The sequence below is a fragment of the Vombatus ursinus genome, unplaced genomic scaffold (genome assembly GCF_900497805.2).
Source record: "Vombatus ursinus unplaced genomic scaffold, bare-nosed wombat genome assembly UNPS02015175.1, whole genome shotgun sequence".
Lineage (NCBI taxonomy): Eukaryota > Metazoa > Chordata > Mammalia > Diprotodontia > Vombatidae > Vombatus > Vombatus ursinus.
This window is the reverse complement of record NW_020954953.1, coordinates 8,304,361-8,326,350: the sequence shown is the minus strand read 5'-3', so window position 1 is coordinate 8,326,350 and position 21,990 is coordinate 8,304,361. Positions and strand designations below refer to the sequence as shown.

The 21,990-nt window shown below is 38.6% G+C and overlaps 2 protein-coding genes and 3 non-coding genes across 5 annotated transcripts in view; 4 read left to right on the top strand and 1 right to left on the bottom strand.

Moving 5' to 3' along the window:
- Positions 1 to 1,080: 1,080 nt before the first annotated feature.
- On the top strand, positions 1,081 to 13,997 carry LOC114031426 (T-complex protein 1 subunit alpha). Its single transcript, XM_027846496.1, has 12 exons — positions 1,081 to 1,316; positions 3,538 to 3,623; positions 3,842 to 3,970; positions 5,244 to 5,341; positions 5,919 to 6,029; positions 8,061 to 8,242; positions 9,585 to 9,711; positions 11,033 to 11,208; positions 11,820 to 11,943; positions 12,733 to 12,925; positions 13,020 to 13,183; positions 13,620 to 13,997. Exons 1-12 carry the CDS (start codon positions 1,253 to 1,255, stop codon positions 13,840 to 13,842), a joined length of 1,677 nt encoding a protein of 558 aa, XP_027702297.1. The 5' UTR covers positions 1,081 to 1,252; the 3' UTR covers positions 13,843 to 13,997.
- LOC114031554 lies at positions 4,760 to 4,896 on the top strand. Its single transcript, XR_003567755.1, has one exon. It is a non-coding gene; the product is annotated as a small nucleolar RNA SNORA29 (small nucleolar RNA).
- Positions 5,673 to 5,809, top strand: LOC114031559. The gene has a single exon (XR_003567760.1). It is a non-coding gene; the product is annotated as a small nucleolar RNA SNORA29 (small nucleolar RNA).
- Positions 12,017 to 12,143, top strand: LOC114031557. The gene has a single exon (XR_003567758.1). It is a non-coding gene; the product is annotated as a small nucleolar RNA SNORA20 (small nucleolar RNA).
- LOC114031427 (acetyl-CoA acetyltransferase, cytosolic-like) overlaps positions 13,832 to 21,990 on the bottom strand; it is a 12,853-nt gene continuing 4,694 nt past the window's right edge. Inside the window, exons 4-9 of the mRNA XM_027846497.1 lie at positions 20,400 to 20,517; positions 19,251 to 19,394; positions 16,653 to 16,775; positions 15,066 to 15,220; positions 14,538 to 14,648; positions 13,832 to 14,299 (exon numbers count right to left, since the gene is read on the bottom strand). Of these exons, the coding sequence (XP_027702298.1) occupies positions 14,129 to 14,299; positions 14,538 to 14,648; positions 15,066 to 15,220; positions 16,653 to 16,775; positions 19,251 to 19,394; positions 20,400 to 20,517 (822 nt within the window). The 3' untranslated portion in view covers positions 13,832 to 14,128. The remainder of the gene's footprint in view (positions 14,300 to 14,537; positions 14,649 to 15,065; positions 15,221 to 16,652; positions 16,776 to 19,250; positions 19,395 to 20,399; positions 20,518 to 21,990) is intronic.

Here is a 21,990-nt window from a genome sequence, read left to right as displayed (position 1 = left end):
CAAAGCTCTTGGTCCTCTATAGATCTCAGCGAGACTCTTCAGCCAAATAAGCCTTTGATTGCTCACCACGTACCAGACATTGCACTAAGAATAGGGGATACAAAGACAAAATAGTCCCTCAAGGAGCTCCTAGTATGTCAGGGTACCTAACACCCAAGTAACTGCTGTACAGTTACAATGCAAAATATATATTGCAAGATATGTGTCACATTCCCTGAGGAGGGCACTAGCAATTGTAGGGAATGGGGGGAGGGCTTGTAAAGTCTTCCTTCGAAGAGATGAGTCTTAAAGGAAGCCAAGAGCTAAATAGGAGGAAGCCGGTGAAAAGACAGGGAAACCTAGTGATGATTGTACAGGAACTACAAGAAAGCCTGAGTCACTGGAGGAGAATCTCAGGGTGCAGAGTATAGGGAGAGGGCTAACGGATGCTACAGCAGAGGGACAGGAAGGTGTAGGCATGGAAACACCTTCATCTGTATAACCCTTCCTCCCCTCCTCCTCCACCGGGCATGGGAATGGCCAAACTAGGCCTTGGATCCAAGCAGGCCTGAACCCAACTCCTCCAAATCCAGTGTATGTACACTGGAATATTACTGATTTAGGAACCAGAGGCAAAGCTCTAAAGGGCCCCAAGACTCTAACAAAAGGCCAAGCCTCCTCCATCCATTTAGGAACCATGCACCTGCTGGGCACACACAAAAGGAGGACGCACTTCTTGCCCTCGGGGAGTTTTTCCGTGGTACTGGAATGTGCTCTCGTAAACCTAGGATTGAAAACGCATAAGATGCTTAAGTATGAAATGCAACTTGGGTCAGCCGCAACGCTAACCTTAAGCTTACGTGCCCCACCCAGGAACCGCTTTCTAGAAACCACTAGAATTTCCTGGCCCGCATGCGCGCCGCAGCCCCAGCCCAACTGCTCTTCCTTCTTCCGCTAGTACTAGAAACCAACTCCTCCCATCCCCTTGCGCTTTCCCTCCCATCCTTTCTATGATTGGACCAGAACCTCATTGCGTCATGAGTTGGCTTTCCCCGCCCCTTCCCCCCTCCCGTAATCAATTTTCCTGGGCTTCGTTATTTCGCACACTTCATTTTCCCTCCTCCCCGCTCCCGAGGCCGGCGAAAGAAGGGGGCGGGGAAAAAAAGGGTTACCCAGCAGCTCCCGCGGCGCCGTTCCCCGTTCTTTCCCCGCTCCTTGTCTCCACGCTGCTGCAGGTTCTGCTCTCCGCGGGAGTGTGTATCTGGCAGGGAAGATGGAGGGGCCCTTGTCCGTGTTCGGGGAACGGACCACCGGGGAGTCTATCCGCTCCCAGAACGGTGAGGGCGAGCTGGGCGGGCGGCGGGGGAGGCCTGCTCTGAGGGGCCGCGCTCCCCGGCGCCGCTGCCGCCTGAGGCCTAGGTTGCGGCGCCGGACGGGCCCCACCCCCACCCCTATCCCCGTAGGCACAGCCGCGGTCCATCAGCGTGGGGTCGGGGAAAGAAGGGGACGAGTTCCATTCTCCAAGGAAAGCTTCCAGGGTCGGGCCGGGCATGGCTGGACGGGGGGTCTGGGAGCTGCCGGCGGCCACGTTTTCTTGGCGGGGCCTTGGGCCGGGGCAGCGGGACTGCTGCCAGGGGAAGATGTGTGAATTCACGGCCGCGGAGGGCGCACGTTTTTTACCTAATTAGGCCGGGCCTCTTTTGATTAGGGAGGTACTACCTAAGATGCAAAGTGAGCCTCCAACTATATTTTTTGGCGGGGGGAGGTGGCACAAGTCCGACCCTACTCTACCCCATCTTGACATTTTCTTATGCCTGCCTCACCGATGTTGGGATTAAAGCGTGGCTTTAACTTTAAAGGACCTGACCAAGATCAAACAGCCAGTTCTAGGAGTATGGACCCGGGTCTATTGCTGACTCCATATTTGCTCTTAACAAAAAGACTACGGCCAGAGTTAAAACTGGATGGCAGTTTTTCTGATTTCCAAGAGGTATGGAGAAGGTGATAGCACCGAGGAGATCTTATCCCTTACTCCTTCCCCCATTTCCAGTTTCTTGTGCCTGCTCTCCAGAAGAGAGGACCCTGGGGATAAAGCATGGTTAGGATCTTAACTCAACAAAAGGCCTTAGAGATAGCCATATCCAAAGCCCTCATTACATTTGAGAAAACCATGGATTAAGTGGGATTCATATAGCCAGTTAATTGAGTGATGTTACTGATTGTGGACCCAGGTGCCTTCTTTTCCCAGTCCAGTTGCTGCCTTTCCTCCATTTCTCTTAACTTTGTAAACTTTTCATTAAAATGATACAGCCAAAATTAAGTTGGATGACAACACCTTTTCTGATTTCCAAGAGTTCTGGGAAAAGGAATTGGTTTTAGTTAATTGGACACTTTTAGTGTTGACAGAGTGTTAACATATTTTTCTTGCACTTTGGACTTTTAAAGTCCATTACCACATGCTTCATTTTAGCTGGAGTATGCTTGATGAAGTATTCTGAGGATGTTTGATTAGGATTTAAGGTAAATTTTGAATGGTTATAAAGGGAGAGGATGGGTGATTTTAAAAAACCTCCCACCTTCTTAGGAGGGCTACTAGGGCAATTTCAGGCATTAATTTGTTATCTTTTATTTTGTCAGTTGTTAGAAGCAGAGGTTCCATGTGGAATGCTCAAAAAAAAATGTATTTACAGAAGTGACTAGTAGATAGTGAAAAGACATCACTGAAACTTTTTCCAAAGCTTTTTCAAGATTGAGGATCTATTACTGGTACGGAGAAGAAATAGCCAAAGTCTGAAGGAGAAAGCTAATTGTTACTTTTTTTTCTATATGAAATTGTAGAATATAAATGGTTAGGCAATATTAACCTAAGCTTCTTCAAATAGTAAATATGTTTTGATTGAGTAACTGAAGATTTAACATTTTTTTTTCCAGATTATAGATGTAAGGTCTCCTTATTAAACTTTATTCATGGACCCACTTTTTAACAGTAATGCTTGAAATGATTGTTTTCTTAGGAGGTGTGGTTTATACAGATTGGTTTATTTAACAGTGTGGAACCAATATAAGATTAAGTTATAGTTAGTATAACAGTAACTGTCCACCTGATAGACTGCGGAATGTAAGGGAGGAGGGAACTTTTGTTAAGCATTTATTAAGCACATACTATGTGTCAGGCACTGTGCTAAATGCTTTACAAATATCTCACAACAGTTTTAGGAGGTAGGTACTATTTGTTCCCATTTTACAGTTAAAGGAAACTGAAGCCGATTTGCCCAAGCTAGGCAGTGAGTAAGGCTGAATTTTAACTTGAGTCTTTGACTCCAGGTTAAGCATTCTACCCAGTGAAATACCAAGCTATTTCCAGGAGAAAATAATTGTATCCTAATTCCTGCTGTATATGGGAGCTTATGTCTGAGAATATTAAAATTTTTCTTTCTTTCTCATATGTATCCTATTCCTTATCAGAAGGTTTCTTGAAGCTAGTATTATACTGGCAACAAATAGCATTTCAAATAATCAAGGTACTTCATTTAAGTATCTTATTTTTTACTTTTACAGTTATCGCTGCAGCTTCAATTGCCAATATTGTAAAAAGTTCTCTTGGCCCAGTTGGCTTGGATAAGATGTTGGTGGATGATATTGGTGTAAGTAGCTTTTTTTATTTAAGACAACTAAGGGTTTTAAGGATAAGGTATTTTGTGGGGTTTTGTTTAATAATTTGTCATGTAAATGTTTTGCTTTAGTTGGTATCATGGAACTGCCTAATATGTTTATAGGAAACTCCTTTAAGTTTTTCAGATGTTCTCATGGGAGTGTAAAATGCTAACTTATTCTAATATTTATTACTTTATTTCCAAAATAGGATGTGACTATTACTAATGATGGGGCAACCATTCTGAAATTGCTAGAGGTAGAACATCCTGCAGCTAAAGTACTCTGTGAATTGGCTGATCTGCAAGACAAAGAAGTGGGAGATGGGACCACATCTGTGGTAGGTAGACACACCAAAAATATGTTGGACTTAATCAGAAAATTGTAATATATGCAAATTAAATGAATGCATCATCTGGATGTATTAAATCTGAAATAAAAGTTGGGAGAAGAGAGAGGTATTACTTACATAGTACTTAAATGAAATGGAAAAACCAATGGGGTTTGGTTATTGGCTTGCTAGTCAGGAAGTCTTGGTGTCAAATTTCACCTGTATCACTAGATGCCATATGAGTCATTTTGTGGACTAAATTGTTAGTTTCTCAGATTCGATAATTGGATTAGCACACAGAAAGGCGATTTTGGATTCTGATGTATAATTTTAAAGTACCAGTATTCAAAACTTTGTCTTTTTTCCCCTTTGTGGAGCCTTAAGAATTCATGGAACTTTGGACAAAACAGCTTTATATTGGAGATTGTAATTTACCTACTTATCTTTGTCCTTTTCTTTTTTTACAAATAGTTTGGAGCTTGTCAGATTTGGATTAGGACTTGGTCCTAATTTAAGGAACCAGATGAGTTTCTGATCATTCAGGGGGAAAAAAAGGATGTTGGTAGAGTGTTCATTTTCAATCTCAAGCCAACCTAAAGTTAGGGTTGTTTAGATTATTCTTGGAGCCATGGTGTTTCCTGGGCATGTTCCACATGAGTAAAATTGCTGATGACCAATCTTTCACAAAGTTAGTCTTCCCTAAAGTATGAGAAGAAATGAAAGCCTGAGCTGAAGACAACAGCTCTTATTTGGCAGTTGTTACATTTGAGCAAACTCAAAGGGAGACCAGATCAGTATCTTCCCATTTGACTGCCACTTTTTCACTTCATAGATTCAGTGGCTATGCTTATGGGATAAAATATAGCTGCCATGGTCTGATGGAGAAAGAGTGTCCATGTCTTTTTTTCCTATATGAAATGGCAGAACAATCTAGCTCTATTGTATGTTATATTTGATTTTAAAATGATGGTTTAGTTAATCACAGCTACTGTAATATCCTTGTCAGACTTGATAACAGGCAACCTCTTGATTGAGGAGCCTGAAAACAGATAAAATGAAGAAAGGCTCAAGAATTGTCTTCCTTCCCTATGACTTTCACCTTTTTGAACCAAAGATTTAAGAGAGATATGTTAATGGCATAGAACAAAAACTTCCCATGTTTTTGGGAATACTATACCCTTTTTTTCCTAGGGACCTTAGTGATCATCTATTCTACCTTCTATATATAATGGACACTGGTATTAAAAGGTGTGCTAACTATGAACATTTCTTTTCTCAACAGGTTATTATTGCAGCAGAACTTCTGAAGAATGCAGATGAATTAGTCAAGCAGAAAATTCACCCTACATCGATTATTGGTGGCTATCGACTTGCTTGCAAGTATGATGCATTCATAAGAAAATTCATGTTAATTGAAATGTCTACTCTTAAATCATTTAATCTCTCTTAGTCTCAGTTTCCTTGTCTATAAAGTAGATTTGGTAATCCTTATGCCACCCTGTACTTTGAAGTATCTTGAATTCCTCCAGAGGCTGATTGTGAGAAAAGTACTATATAGATGGGGGGGTTGGGGGTGGGGGAAGAGAACGTAACATTTTCATTGAAAAATTGAGTTACTAGTTATCTAGTTAATTTCACTTTGGATAAAATGAAAAAGTTAGGGTGGCAGTTGTCACATTTGAGCAACTCGAAGGAAGACCCAATTCAGTATCTTCCCATTTGACTACCACTTTTTCACTTCATAGATTCAGTGGCTATGCTTATGGGATAAAATATAGCTGCCATGGTCTGACGGAGAAAGAGTAGCCATGTCTTTTTTTCCTATATGAAATGGCAGAACAACCTAACTCTGTATGTTACATTTGGTATAAAAATTGTTTAGTTAACCACAACTACTGTAATATCCTTGTCAAACTTTAGAAATACTGATTTCTATATTTTTAAATGTTATTAATAGGGAAGCAGTGCGCTATATCAATGAAAACCTCATCATTAACACAGATGAACTTGGAAAAGATTGTCTCATCAATGCTGCAAAAACATCCATGTCTTCTAAGATCATTGGAATGTATCCTCTTGTAGTGTTGATAGCAATTTATAGCTATTTATTAAAACTAATTGAGCCCTTGTAGTATGTTAGTTTTAATGCTTCACTTATATGATCCTAGCATATGGAAGTTATATTTGGAAATGCCTGAGTTCAGCAGGTAATTTCCAAGGAAAAGTTGTCTTGAAAATGAGATCTAACTTAGAGTGAGAAGGTTTCCTAACACTTGAGGTTTCTGAGTTGTTGAGGGTGATTGAATATTTCTTCTGTCAGTGTGGTATTTGGGGGCAGCTAGGTGGTACAGTGGATAGAGCACCAGCCCTGAAGTCAGGAGGACCTGAGTTCAAATTCGGCCTCAGACACATAACACTCACTAGCTTTGTGACTCTGGGCAAGTCACTTAACCCTAATTGCCTCACATTAAAAAAATAATAATAATAATAACAGTTGTTCAATGTGGTATTTGTTATATGAGATGAAAGGAATTATTGTGGCACGCAGCCCTGGAATAGTGATTTGCATTTTTTGGAAGAGGAAATTTATAAGAAAGTGAAATTATTTGTTGACAGTTTTCTTAGATTAAGAAGTCCAGGAATTTCTTCCTGTCCTTTTGAGGCACTTAAAAAGGTCAGCACAGAGAAATACATAAGGTATTTTAGAAAGGCATAGAGATTGGTTGTAGGGTTATATTGACATACACTTAAACATTCACAGTAAAGTCTCCAGCATGTCTGGGTGTGAATGTGAAACACAATTTCAGGACTAAAGAGCCTGTTCTTGGATGTGCAGTTTTAGATGTGTTGTCTAAAACGGGAGATCTCATTAATACTCAAATAGAATTCGGCCCACCACTAAATTTGTGAGCGTTACCGGTTGGAATGAGGAAGAATGCTTGTCAGACTGAAGGGACTGAAAAAGGTCAATTTGCTTAGAAGATGTTTCCGAAGGAGAACTAGAAATGCTAATAATGACCTGTGAAGTGAGTATAGCAGTACCTTAAAGATTTATTATAAGTATTGTTTTTGCCTCAGTTAGATCATCAGTAATAAGGGTGCTACCAATGGAAGAGTAAAGTAGTTGGATAACAGGCCTGTCTCATGGTATGGAAAAGTGTGCATTTAGGGTTCAGAAGAAGGAATGTAGGTGTAGTGGAGACAAGAAGCAGTCTATAACTATGAAGCTCTGTATAGATGTAAGCATTTCTTTGGATTTAAAAATTGGGAAGGCAAAAACTTGGACTCTTTTTTAATTTCTGTAAGTTACAAATAGCAAATTATAGATGGAGATGCCGTTCCTTTGTCTTTTTTATTATTTAATATTTTATTTTTCCCCCAAGTACTTGTAAAACAATTTTTAGTTTTCCTTTTTTAAAAGTATGGGTTCCAAATTTTCCTTCCTTTCCCTTCCCCTTCCCCATCGTTGAAAAGGCAAGCAATTTGATATAGGATATACACCTGCAGTCTTGCAGAACATATTTCCGTATTAGTCGTGTTGTGGAAGAAAACAGACCAAAAAGAAGAAAAATTAAGAAAGTTTTTAAAAAAGTGTGCTTCGATCTGCATCCAGACTCCCATCAGTTCTTTTCTCTGGAGGTGGATAGCATTTTTCATCATGAGTCCTTTGGAATTGTCTTAGATCATTGCATTTCTGAGAATTGCTAAGTCATCCAGTAGATCCGTCATACGATATTGCTGTTACTGTAAACAGTGTAAGTGGCCGTTTCTTATGTATAATGTAATGGTACGAGCACTAAACTTGGAGTCAGAAAATAGGGGTTCCAATTACTAGTCATGTAACTCTGGATAGCTCATTTAATCTTTGGGAATGATGGTACTTGTTTGAATTTCTCTAAGGTTATGTCAGTGATTCGTAAATCGCAAAGCACTGTATCAATGGAAAACACTGTTTTAATTGGTTTATGTGTTAGTGCTTATTGCTTTTAGGAGTTTGAGATTATTGGAAAGCTAAATGGCAAAGACCTTTTTTAAAAAGTTCCATTGTATAGTTGATCCATTGCAATTATTTTTATCCTTGACACTCTTGTTGGCTCAGTGATGGTGACTTCTTTGCCAATATGGTCGTAGATGCAGTACTTGCAGTTAAATATACAGATGTGAAAGGCCAGCCTCGCTTTCCAGTAAATTCTATTAATGTTTTGAAGGCCCATGGGCGAAGTCAGAAGGAGAGTATGCTCGTAAATGGTTATGCGCTGAATTGTGTGGTGGCATCACAGGGTAAGTAAACTTCAAGGAGTTTGATCTCTTAACTCTTCAACCTTTCCTACTTCTCTTGTGGGGACCACCCCAAGTTTGCCATCTGAGTCTGTTGTTTCTTTCCGCTTCCTCAGTATCACTTCACTGTTACCATTGTTAGCATTCATTCTGCTTCTCTTCCATGCCACTGCCAAAGTGATATGCTGAAAGCCTCACTCTGGCCACGTAACTGCCTTGCTCAAGAAAATCTAGTTGCTTCCTGTAGGATACAGCACAAGAAAGAAAAGCTGTCATTTAAAGCCCCTGGAAGTCTGGCTTTAGCGAAGCTGCTCTGCTTGCTGTTGGTCATGCACCACATGGCATTTCTGTGCTTTTGACTGCTAGGAGTACTGATGTCCCCGTGTCTGAGAAGTTTTCTCTCCTTCCTGCCACCTCTTACACTTGTGCTAACCTGATCTTCGTCCTCCTAGACTCCTACAGCTATTTTGTACTACGTATTTTTTTTTAATCTGACTAAATGTTGTTTTACTCTAGGAAAATGAAAGCTTGAGGACATTTTAGGTTTTGGATCCCCATTGCCTGACCCGTAATAGTGCTTGATAAATGATTGTTGAATTATGCAAGAGATGTTGGCAATCATTATTCTTTATCATCCTCTCTTCTCTCTCCCACCACCACCCTCCCCCTTTTATTTTTTTTAAACGATCCATGATTCAAACTGTTTTTAATAGACTGAACAGTAATACAAATTGTAGCACATATTTAGGTCATCCCTGCAGTATTTGCAGGTCGATTTTACTCTTCAAAAAGTATAGGGAGGGGCAGCTAGGTGGTGCAGTGGATAGAGCACCCGCCCTGAAGTCAGGAGGACCTGAGTTCAAATCCGGCCTCAGACCAAACACTTGACACGTACTAGCTGTGTGACCTTGGGCAAGTCACTTAACCCCAATTGCTTTACCAAAAAACAAAAACAAAAGTATAGGGAAAACAGCAGAAACATGATGAATATTTTGAGTGTATATTCTAATGTCTGGTCACCCTTTAGCTGTTTTCTCTTTTATGTTATAATTTAAGCTAATATGTCAGTTGTGGTTGTTGAATTTATTTTTCAGAACTGGTGGTTGGGAGAATTCAATTCAGAAAGTGACTTTATTTAACAATAGTGGAACTCTAGATTTAGGGTAGAAGCCTAATGTATTCTTTTTATGCTTCCTCACAATTAAGACATGCTTCTTTTTCTTAATCTTTTTTAGGAAATCTGTACTTCTAAAAAGCAGAATTGAAGGGTAATAAGTAGCAGTTTAGAGTAAATGTTATAAATCTTATTTTTAAAAAAAAATCTGATTTTCCATTTTATTTTTAGGCATGCCCAAAAGAATAGTCAATGCAAAAATTGCTTGCCTGGACTTCAGCCTACAGAAAACAAAAATGAAGCTTGGTGTGCAAGTGGTCATTACAGACCCAGAAAAACTTGATCAAATTAGAAAGAGGTAGATTGGGGTTCTCTCCTGTCTTTCTGTGTCTCCCTCTGTTCCTTTGTCTCTCTTTCTCCCCCCCTCCCCCTCCCCATGTCCCTCTTTCCCTTTTTCTTCCTCTTTCTTTTTTCTGTATGTCTAAGGGATGCAAATAATTTGTTTTTATCTGAGCAGGATAATATTAGAAGTGTTCACTAAACTGAACTGAATATTGAATTTATACAAATTAATTTTAGAGTAGGCTTCAAGGAAATAAGCATTTTAAAATTAACTAAAATCACAGCCTATTTTACATAAATCTCTGGGAAGCTGGAATAGTACAAATATGAATATACATATTTAAAAAATATATATATTTTTTTTAAGCTGGATACTAGGCCTGTATTACTTGAGGTTGAAATGGTATTATAGCATGTATAGATTGTTACTATGATGTTTGCTTAAATTGTAACTTTTCCATTGTATTTTGTTGTGCTACAAGTGTATTTGTGCAAATGACAATCACAGATAGGAAACATCTAGTCCTAACTGTAGAAGCTATGCAAAAGCAAGAAGGAATATATAGCAAACTGTGGGATGATCCTAACTGCCAGACTTGCCTAAGATTAATGCTAAAGGCATGAAAACCCTACCTATTTCCTGCTACCACAAGTGCTTGTAAAGCATAAATTTTCTCCCTTAAGCGTGTTTTTCTGTTTCTTCGCACTTGGCTGTGCTAGCACAATTATTAAAGCTGTTGTGGAGAATTACATTGTAGTAAATGAACCATTTGATGAAGTAATATCAAACTTGTTGGAATGGCATTGCTTATAATCCTTGCTATATTTTTGTAATGCAAATGTATACACATATGTGTATATATGCACATTTTGTGTCAAGTATCTTTAGTACATATCCAGAATATTTAGTACTTGTTAGTATGAAATCACATTGACATTTTAACTTAATTAAAATGTGGAAAAGACTAACAACATTTTTAGAGTATTTTGAATCTTTAATTGAAATAATATTTCACAGTTTAATCCATAAGCTTGCAAAAATTAATGTGACTAACATTAGAAATATCAATGATGTTGGTAAATTTGAACACAATACCTTGGTAAAATTTTTGAAGTGTGAAAAATATTAGGGACTTTTTTAAACTTTCTGCAAAGGAGCTTGATTTATATAGATAATGCAATCTTAAATGTAAAAGAATAATTTGGTTGAATGATATTAGTAAATAAATTTGAGTAGCTTATGAGTGTTTCTGTTGAACAATTTATTTCAAGTTATTCAGAACTTTCCTGTATTAAGAGAGAAATTTAGATTAATAGTGATTATCATGTCTCTTTAGAGAATCAGATATTACGAAGGAGAGAATTCAAAAAATACTGGCCACTGGTGCCAATGTTATTTTAACCACTGGTGGAATTGATGATATGTGTCTAAAATACTTTGTCGAGTCTTCAACTATAGCAGTCCGAAGAGTATTAAAAAGGGACCTTAAGCGAATTGCTAAAGCATCTGGAGGTAAGTCTGAATGTTTAGGAGCTAGTTTTTCTGTGTGGGAATTAGACTTATTAAAGTGATAAACTTTCTCTATAGGTATGCCCTTAAATAAAAAGTACTTTGTGATCTCTCTAAAACTTTTAATGAGGAGCTTAACGTTTGCTCTGTATAAGCTTTAGCACTTAAAAATATAAATAGCTATTTTCAAATAGTTGTTATTGCTAACCAAATTTTTAATGAATTTTGGCAAATAAAAATGTAATACTGACCTTATGAAACATTTTTCAGTTTGGCTCAGTATCCTTTTTGATTCACCTTGGAAAGTGTTAAACTCATAATTTCTTAGAAATCACTTTAGAGAGGGACGCAAATAATATCTTAATCATTGTGATGTGTGGTTGGTCCTTTTTCTTAGTATGTTAGGGTGTTTGGAGAATGTAGTTCCATTTAGGTCTTAGCAAGCCAACATCTTTCCCTTGTTACTAGGTGGGAAAGTAAGCAGTTCATGTAGTAACAAAATTGGTTATCTTGGTTTTTTTTTTTTTAATTGGTTATCTTTAAAGTCTTTGTTTTTGTGCAAGAGAAGTCAGAGGAAAATGCTTGTAAAATTTTTTTTTTTTCCCACTTAAAAGCAACCATTTTGTCAACCCTGGCTAATCTGGAAGGTGAAGAAAGTTTTGAAGCTTCAATGTTGGGACAAGCAGAAGAGGTAGTACAAGAGAGGATCTGTGATGACGAGCTAATTTTAATCAAAAAGTAAGCCACACTATTGAATACCAAAGCTTATATCAGTTTTTCTTTTTATTCTCATTAAATCGGAGTCACATAATTTCCCATTTATTTGCTGCCATTCTTTCAGTAGTATGAGCAGTTATACGCATGGGAGACATTAAGATTAGTCCTGTAAATTAAGATGAAAACATAATTTCATCTGTGTTACAGGGTCTATCACATTATTTTTTGCTAATAATTTACACACATTTTAGAAAAGACATTGAGAAGTTGGAGAGCATCCAGAAGAGGGTAACCGGGATAGAGAGGGCCTCTTTCTCATTTGTGCCACATGAGGATCAGTGTAGACCACTAATTACCAAAGGGTGGGGGTGGTCCAAGAAGGATCAGACCTGTTCTGCTCGGCCCCAGAGTAGCAGTGGGTGGAAGACAGAAAAGGACCTGTTTTTGCATGATAGAATTAGCAATGACCCAAAGTGGAAGATGCTGGTACCTTTGTCAGAGACCTTCAAGTAATGGCAGAATAACTAACCATTAAGCATGTTGTAGTTGTAGATGGAATTTAGTGTTCTGATATGGGTTAGACTGGTGGTCAATTAGGTTTTTCTAAAGTCTGAATAACTAATAAATGAACTTTTTTTTATACTTAAGAGATTTAATATTGAGGTAAAATAGTTTTATAGTATATAGCATTACCTCAGTGTGAAAAAAACATTGAACAGCTGCTCTGTGAAGTATTAACATTTTAGACTTTTAAATTCTGTAATTCTGGTTTGTTACAAAGAATTGGTTAACCAAGCCTGTTTATTACAGCACCAGAGCTCGGACATCTGCCTCAATTATCTTACGTGGAGCAAATGACTTCATGTGTGATGAGATGGAGCGCTCTTTGCACGATGCTCTTTGCGTGGTTAAGAGAGTCCTGGAGTCAAAGTCTGTAGTACCAGGAGGTGGTGCTGTAGAAGCAGCCCTCTCCATTTATCTGGAGAACTATGCAACCAGCATGGTAAGAAGAGTGAAGAGACTGGGGAGGACGGAGATGGGGAACCTACTTCCATTACTCACTAGAGTTTAGCTTCCTTTTTTTTTTTCTCCTTCAGGGATCACGGGAACAACTTGCTATTGCAGAATTTGCCAGATCTCTTCTCATTATTCCCAACACGTTGGCAGTTAATGCTGCCCAAGACTCTACAGATTTGGTTGCCAAGTTAAGAGCTTTTCATAACGAGGCTCAAGTTAACCCAGAACGCAAGAACCTGAAATGGCAAGTATAAATTTTTCTGCTTTTACTGTTCTCTTGAACGTACAAGGAACAGGGCAGAATTTTGGGAGTGCTTTTATCTAAAGGTTCAAAACATTTAAGAGAATGGAATCTTCGTTGTTGATGGAGGCATGGGGAAGTGAATAGCTTCCTAGAAGTAGTTTGTATGCAAGTACTATATGTTTAAAATAACACTCCAATTTGTGAGTTGGAAAGTGGGGGGTGGTGGTTTTTGAGGCAGTTGGGGTTAAGTGACTTACCCAGGGTCACACAGCTAGTAAGTGTCAAGTGTTTGGTTTGAGGCCGGATTTGAACTCAGGTCCTCCTGACTTCTGGGCTGGTGCTGTATCCATTTTGCTAACTAGCTGCCCCGGGGGTGGTTTTAATAAGAGATGAAACAGCCTTTGTTTTTAATACCTTTATTTCCCCCCAATTACAGGATTGGTCTTGACCTAATCAATGGCAAACCCCGAGACAACAGGCAGAGTGGTGTGTTTGAACCTACCATGGTTAAAGTTAAGAGTTTGAAATTTGCAACAGAAGCTGCAATTACTATTCTTCGAATTGATGACCTCATTAAGTTACATCCAGAAAGTAAAGATGATAAAAGAGGAGGAGGAAGTTACGAAGATGCAGTTCATTCTGGGGCTATTGAAGACTGATGTAATTTTCTTTATTTATAACAATGTTACTCATCTGTTTCATCCTGTACCATTTTGTCTTACACTTAGTGTATAGACTTAAAAAATACAACAACCTGTCATGTTGACTTGAGTTTTTATAAGGGAGATGAAAGAAAATAAAACATCTAACTCTATTTTTGGTCCCTGAAACATTTTTCACAGGTAGTTTAATTAGTTCATTTTAAAGACTCGAGTTAAAATGTGGTTAAAATTTTACAATTTGTTAAACTACTTATTGAAACCAAGGTTATTAGAATTTTTCTTTTCATCCTCTTTGAACACACATTGCTATTCCCATCCCTCCTCCAATGCAGAGAGCAGCAACTCCACGGGTTCCACCAATTCGCTCCAGTGTATGTAACAGAGTAACAAGAATTCGACACCCTGATGCCCCAAGGGGATGTCCCAAAGCTATGGCTCCACCTTGAATATTGACCTTAAAAAAAAAAAACCACACATTTGCTGTGGATCATTTCCTTGGAGGGATCTAATGTCTAGCTTACTGCTATAGTATAACGGGAACTTACTTTTCCCCTCTGATGGATCAGTAATTTGTCACCTATGAGGCTGGCAAGGAAATAAGCATTACAGAACCTACATACTTGGTAGTCGCTGAGGGGACTTTTACAAATACTGTCATCTGACCCTGTAAAAGTATCAAACGATAGGCTCACCTTTTCTGGATTTAATCCAAGTTCCTTTGATATTGCTACAGAAAGGGATGCAAAGGCCTCATTGATTTCAAATACGTCAACATCCTCTAGTGTCCAATTTGCTTTGGCAACCTATGTAACATTAAAAAGTTACTGGTGAGTAGAGGTAGTATAATGCTAAGAGTCTCCCTGCCCCTCCCCTCCCTTGAAAAAAAAATTTTTTCCCCAGCAGTGACCTTAACCCTTCACTACCCATGCAATTCTCATAAACTATAAATTGTAGAACAAGTGCACTGACTGGCAGACTGTTTGATAGAAGTTTCCTGACTATGGATCTTGCCCAAAAAGTAAAATCAGTGGTTGTATGGCACAATAGAAAATAGATTTGGAACCTAAGGATCTGGGTTCAAAAGCCAGGTCTATTACTTTAGGTCTCTGTGGACCCCTAATTCTTTCATCCAGAAAGTGAAGGGTTAAGACTATATGATCCCTCTCTCAGGTCCCTTCCATCCATAAAATCTTGATTGCTATTTAAAATTCAGTACTTACAGCCTGCTTTATTGCTGGAATTGGTCCTGATCCCATAATGGAAGGATCTACACCAACTTGTGACCAGGATACAATCTGAGCTAAGGGTGTAAGACCTCGTCTTTCTGCTTCTGACTTCTTCATGAGAACCACAGCTGCAGCTCCATCATTTATTCCTACATAACGTGAGATAGGTGTTTTCAAGACATATTATTCTCATCCCATGCCAAATCTCCCCTGTCACCTGACAGTTTATACGTACTATCCACAACAGAATGCTATACAGTATAAAGTCTCACCTAAAAATTGTAGTTGATCTACCAGATTCAACTCCAGGTGAAATTCACATTACAAATGCTTTATCCCATTAATTTATAAATGTGGAAGATAACTGACAATTGTAATTATGCCTTAGTAGAATGGTTCTTTAAAAACGGGGCGGGGCAGGCTAGAATGAAATGAGTTAGATAAGGAGAGATGCCTACTTTATACCACCACTTTATTCCCTGGAGTATCCAGATAATTGAACCCTAGGAATTTCCAACTGAGAAAAACAAAGTTATAGGTGGAAGGGAATAAGCATTTACATAGCATCTAGACTGTGCTATGCACTTTTTACAAATAGCTCATTTTATCCTCACAACAACCCTTCAAAGTAGGTGCTATTATCTGTTTTACAGTTGTGGAAACAGGCAAATGAGTTTCCCAGAGTCAGCCAAATAGCCAGTAAGTGTCTGAGGCCTGATCTAACTCCAGTCTTCCTGACTTAAAACCCAGTGCTCTATCTACTGAACACCAGAAATCTAGAAAAATGTATCTCACAGAGAGATGACTGATGGTTAGATCCCAGACACCTAAATTAACTTGTTGGTACTTCAAATAAAATTTTTAAAGAAGATAAAATATTAATAGCACTCTGTAGTAACAAAGGATTAGAAATAGTGGATGCCTATCAATTGGGGAACAGTTGAGCAAACAAATGAAGATGGTGAATATACAACTCTAAGAAATGATAATACAAAGAATGCAGAGAAACATAGGAAGAGGTGTATAAAGTTATGGAGAAAAACGAAATAGAACCAGAAGAAAAACACGTCAAAATTACTAGGACAATGTAAATAAAAAATAAAGTTGAACTCTGAGATAATGGTCACCGAGAAGAAAGAAAAGTCCCTCTTATTGGGAGAACGGCAGGAGTCTTTGAGGACAATGTTACAGACAATGTCAGTCACCATATCATGTTTTATGCTTCACTTTGTTCACAAGAAGGGTTCAGTTTTAGGATTGGGTGAAGAAAATATATATATAAAGACCGACATTTTAAAAAGGCACCAATAATGACATTACAAGCAACTCGGTCACCTTAAAGAAACCAAAAGGCGATGATAACTCCATTATGAAATGTTTTGTAGTTCACAAAATGTTTTCTCTTAATTACTAAAAGGTAGGAATGACATGTTAACTATCCCCATTTTTCAAACTGAGTGTCAAAGTAATTAGTCAGGACACAAAATACCACACAGGAAGAAATGAAGAGATGAGAGTTTATGATAGGCCATAAAAACCTGAGCTTGGGATCTTTCCTACTACCCTCCCAAAAAAACTCACCTGAAGCATTAGCAGCAGTTACTGTTCCAGATCCATCTGTCAGAAAGCAAGGCTTCAGTTTGGACATTTCTTCTAAAGTGCTTCCATGGCGAGGAAATTCATCTGTTTTAACTTCCACAGGACCTGAAAAGAGAAAAGCAACTCCCTGAGAGTTATTATATTACAGACATGGCACTGGGTGTTAACAGAAACTCCAGATCACATTCCTAGTGACCTTCAGGGAACGTGTGCATGTGTGCACGTGGCAGTGTCCTTACCAGTTCACACTGGAAAGAGCTCAGACTTCCACGAAAGGGAGGTGTCCTGTAAACCTAAAATACCCTTAGTACTACTGTCAACAGATACCAACTTAATTCAAAGAGGAGAAAAGAGAAAGGAAAAAAACAAAAGATTATCATTTTAAACTGAAACAACCACAGAACTCAATCTTTTAAATTAAATCACTATGTACTTTAAGGAGTACAGGTTTGAGTTTTACTTGCCATGAAAACTAGACTTTTTTTTGTTTGTTTTTTGGTGAGGCAATTGGGGTTAAGTGACTTGCCCAGGGTCACCCAGCTAATAAACGTCAAGTGTCTGAAGCTGGATTTGAACTCAAGTCCTCCTGACCCCAGGGCCAGTATTCTATCTACTGCAACACCCAGCTGACCTTGGAAACTAGACTTTTCAAAAAAGAAAACCTGGTATAAATGAAGGGTATTAGCAAGGAATACTTAACTCTTCCAATGAACTTTTTTTTTTTTTTGGCTAGGCAATGGGGTTAAGTGACTTGCCCAGGGTCATACAGCTAGTAAGTGTTGTGTGTCTGAGGCCAGATTTGAACTCAGGACCTCCTGAATCCAGGGCCAGTGCTCTATCCACTGTGCCACCTCACTGCCCCAATGAACTCTATTTTCAAGGATGTTCCTGTATTAGGCTGTTAGAAGAATATCTCATTTAGGTTTGTCCCTTTTTGTGCAGTGGGAGGCAGCTTTGTGAAGTGCGAGACTGGTCTCCCTGTCCTGACCAGGCTGCAAGTGCTAGATCCCAACAATGACTGGCATGGAAGCCTGAAGCTACTCCCCTCCTTAGGTAGCCTGGTAACCCCCTGCCCTGAAACAAGGGAGCACTTCAGGACTGAGGCACTTTTCATGGTGCAAGGTGAAGGCTCTGGCCAAGCTGGTCCCACTGCACAGGCTTCACACTGCCAACGAACTGATCTCAAAGTTACCGAAAGTGAGAGCTGAACTTCACCAAGGGGTCAGGAGATCTATGTGGCAGGGAGCAAATCACACACTCTCTCTCTGGGTCCATTTTCTCATCTGAGAAACTGGGAAACTTAGACAAGGTGTCTAAACTCCTTTATGACTCTAGGTGCTACCTCACAAACAAATGAAAATAGTACGATCCCCAACGGATCTTGGTCTTCACTTCATCTGGCAACTGGCAAAAGCCTCCTTACCACAATGAGACTATAGAGTGTAATTCCTTATAATCCATTTTGAAATTCTTACACAAAACCATTGCCTTCTCCTAATCAAAAAGATCACCAATATTAAATACGCTCAATAACCATTGATGGGACCTTTAGATGAATATATTAAATTATATTCCAGTGGCTGCTTTTCAAAAGTACATTTTTCTGCCAGAAAATGGAAGAAAAAACCCAGCCTGCAGCTGCTTCAGATAATGAAAATACTAAGCCTGGTAGAAAGCATGATGCTGAAGACAGACAGACAGACAGGTAGGCAGACAGTAAAAGACTTTCCAAGTCTTTTACTCAAGAGCTGTAACTCTGGGATCAGACATTTAATCTCCAAGTTTCTGCTTCCTCATTAGTAAAACAAAGGCTGGACTAGCATACTATGTGTACTAAATCCTTCAGTAGTAGGTAAACTCCTAAGCAGTTGGGACTATCTTTTGCTTCTGCACATAGTAGGTGCTTTACAAATGCTTGTCTAACGTATCCAATGATTTCTGAGGTCCTTTTAAGTTCTGATTTGCTAAGATTCTCTATAAGCCAGCCCCTGCTCTTCTCTGATTTAGGGTATACATCTATAGGCCACTTACTTTCCTTCGAACCTTCTAAAACATTCCTATATATAAGCATGGCCCCAAAAGAGAGCTATGAGAAGGCACCTCCTCCCACTTCTCTGCAGAGGTGGGAGGTTCACAGGGGTGGAACTTTGCAAATTCTTTCAGATGATTTTATTTTTTCTGCTTCTTGTTTTTTTCTTGTACTTTCTACTTTCTATTTATTTTTTTTAGGAAACTGGGGTTAAGTGACTTGCCCAGGGTCACACAGCTAGTGTCAAGTCAAGTGTTTGGTCTGAGGCCAGATTTGAACTCAGATCTTCCTGACTTCAGGGCTGGTGGCTCTATCCACTGCGTCATCTAGCTGCCCCTGCTGTTTATTTTTAAAAAATTCTTTATTATTATATAGCATAACTATCTACAAGAGGAGGGAGGATGATACAGGTGGAATTTTGGATGATATAAGAACAAAAAGCTATTAATAAAAATATATTTTTAGAAATTACAGTATGTCCTTCTTATATGATTTTTTTCTTATATTTAAATATCCCTTCTAATGTTTTATGTACTACAATCCATACCTACCTTTTCTGGAAGGCACAGAAACAGGTACAATCTCTTTGTCAAAATAGCCCGCTTTTTGTGCATTCTCTGTCCTCTTCTGTGACAAGAGAGCACATCTATCTTGGTCTTCTCTACTCACTTTCCATTTTTGTGCCACATTTTCAGCTGTTGGAGGACAGGCAACAAAACACATTGGCATATACATGGTTGGCTTCTAAAAACAGAAATGTCTTCTACTAAAAACAAGTACTGGCCATTCAACATCAGCATTTACACAGGCTGATCCAAAGCATTTCTCTTAATCCCTGTTCTAGATCATTCTTAACTGGACAATATGGCTGGAAGTTGGGATGTGGCCTGTAAAGAACTATTATCTTCCCACATAGTTGATATCATCTCCTACAAAAAGGAAAAAGGTAATGCTGGGAACATGGAGGAGGCACACCTACTATGCAGTTGCATAATCCACTTGGATTGAGGCCAAGGTATAAAAGAGCCCAGACAGGGATATAAACTAAAGCCAGGTGGCATCATTTAATTTAGCCTACTGAGTTCTGTGCACCCCAGCAGAGGCTAAGGTCTGACTCCCAGCTCATCAGGAAAGGAGGTATCCCCTCTCTGTGAGAGCCTATCATTCTTTCCCTGTTCTGATCCCTTACTCCCTACCTCTGTGATCATCACTAACCCCAAGTAACTAGACATGCTTAATTTAATTAATGTCAATCTTTCCAGCCCTGAAAAACAGTTTCAGGGACACCAAGTACAGACGACTTGCTATAACCTAAGAATCCTCCTATAAAAAGGGAATTAGATATTCAGGGACTTGAAACTATCCTGTGCCAGTCTAACATAATTTTGGGAAGGTGGAAGGGATGCCCCCCCAAAGGCCTGGTTAACGTCATCTGGCTAGTAAACATAAAGAGACAAAGAGAGGTTAAGGAGATGGGTAGAGATTTTCCCACAGAAGCACTAGCTGACTGACCTATGGTAACTCCTGTAAGCTCTCTAGGCCTCAGTTTCCTCACTTGTAAAATGAGGGCATTGGACATCATCTTTAAGGTTGTTTCCATCTGCAATTCTCTACAATAATAGAAGGCATAATTATAATTGATTCATAGCAATCATACATTTCTCTAATTTTTTTTAACCCAAACTGTTTTACTACCTTACCTGTAATACCCATGTGATAATTGTGGAATGAATCTGTAAGACCATCATAGATCACAGTATCCTTCAAAGGGGTCTCTCCCATCTTCAATCCTGTTCTTAAGTGAACAAAATGAGGAGCCTGGGAACAAGAAATATATCATTGATTTAGAGAGTGGTGGGCAAGTCTAACTGAGTCCTTTTCTTAGAGTGCTATGCAAACAAATGCTAAGCAAATTTGCCTTTTTGAATTTTTGATTTGAAGATAAGCAGAAGAGGCAGTACAAGAAAGAACCTGAGAGGATGAGCTGATCTTAATAAAAATGTAAGCGACATTCTGCAGTTACCCTCATTTGGACTAAGGATGTAGTTACAGCAGTGAATCTAATAACCACAGTAACTTCAGAGTAGTGATGAGCACAAATGAGATTTCAAGATATCTACAACTGTAATGAGACAACTAAATATCTGATTTTTATTGATGACTAAATCATATGTATTGCTAATGGTACTGTGGTTTTGTTGCCTAAATCCATAATGGAAGGAAATGCTTAATTTCAGTTCAAATTCGTGAAAATAAAGATACGCTGTTTTGTTTGCTTCCCCCCCCATCCAAGTTTAAGGACCCCCTGAAATCTAGCCACAGACTCCGTGGTCTATAGGTTGTCCATCTAATTGAATATCATAATCTAATTCCTGTATGTGTGCTCAGGCCAAACTCTTTTGCATGGTTACAGACCTCTCCTAAGAGGCTCTGCCAAAGCTTCAGGGCTTGATGCTACCAGCATGAGGACATTTTAAAAAGGTTTTTTTTGGAAGATCATGCAATCTATGGAAAATGATCTCCTTTAACTTAGCCCTCACAGTGGGAAAGACTTTGGCAAACATTCATCTCGATGTTTTATGTTTCATCTGGTTCTTAGGATTGGAAGGTAACTGAACCAGATTGTTTTTGTTATCTATTTTAAGGATTCTTAAATGATTTTGATCTACCTGTGAGACACCCTTTGTTGAGAAACTTCTGAAGTGGCATTTTAATCTACCAAATCAAATGTTATTCTATAATCAACAACCAATAAGCAGTTTGTGTTTTCGTCTGCAACATGACTAACATGAAATGTTTTGCATGACTTCACATGTATAATCGATATCAAATTGCTTGCTTTCTCAAGGAAGAAGGAGGGACAAGAGGGAAGGAGAATTTGAAATTGAAATTTTAAAAAATGATTAAAAATATTTTCACATGTAATTGAGAAATATCTAACAAAGCAAATAAATTTTTTTTTAAATAAGCACTATGGGCCCTTGATTCTCTAAATCAGAGGTTCTTAAACTTTTTTTGTGTCAAGGGAAGCCTATGGATCCCTTCTCAGAATAAAGTTCTTAAAAGAATAAAAATAACATACAAAGTATTACAAACTGATTATGTTAAAATCCAGTATCGAAATATATTTTAAAAATTGTGGACCCCAGGTTAAGAACCCATTCTAAGTAAGACAATTGTTTAATAGTAAAAATGTGGTCTACTATCAAATATTATTTGCAAAAGTCTACCTATTCCCTAATATTCTCATCAAAAATGTCATACACACACATATTCTCATCAAAAATGTCA

Excerpts from the sequence above, each read along its gene's own strand:
- LOC114031426 (XM_027846496.1), top strand. The coding sequence starts at position 1,253 with ATGGAGGGGCCCTTGTCCGTGTTCGGGGAACGGACCACCGGGGAGTCT. Across the intron at positions 3,624-3,841 it reads TGTTGGTGGATGATATTGGT|GATGTGACTATTACTAATGA; the intron begins GTAAGTAGCTTT and ends TTTCCAAAATAG. Across the intron at positions 5,342-5,918 it reads GGCTATCGACTTGCTTGCAA|GGAAGCAGTGCGCTATATCA; the intron begins GTATGATGCATT and ends TGTTATTAATAG.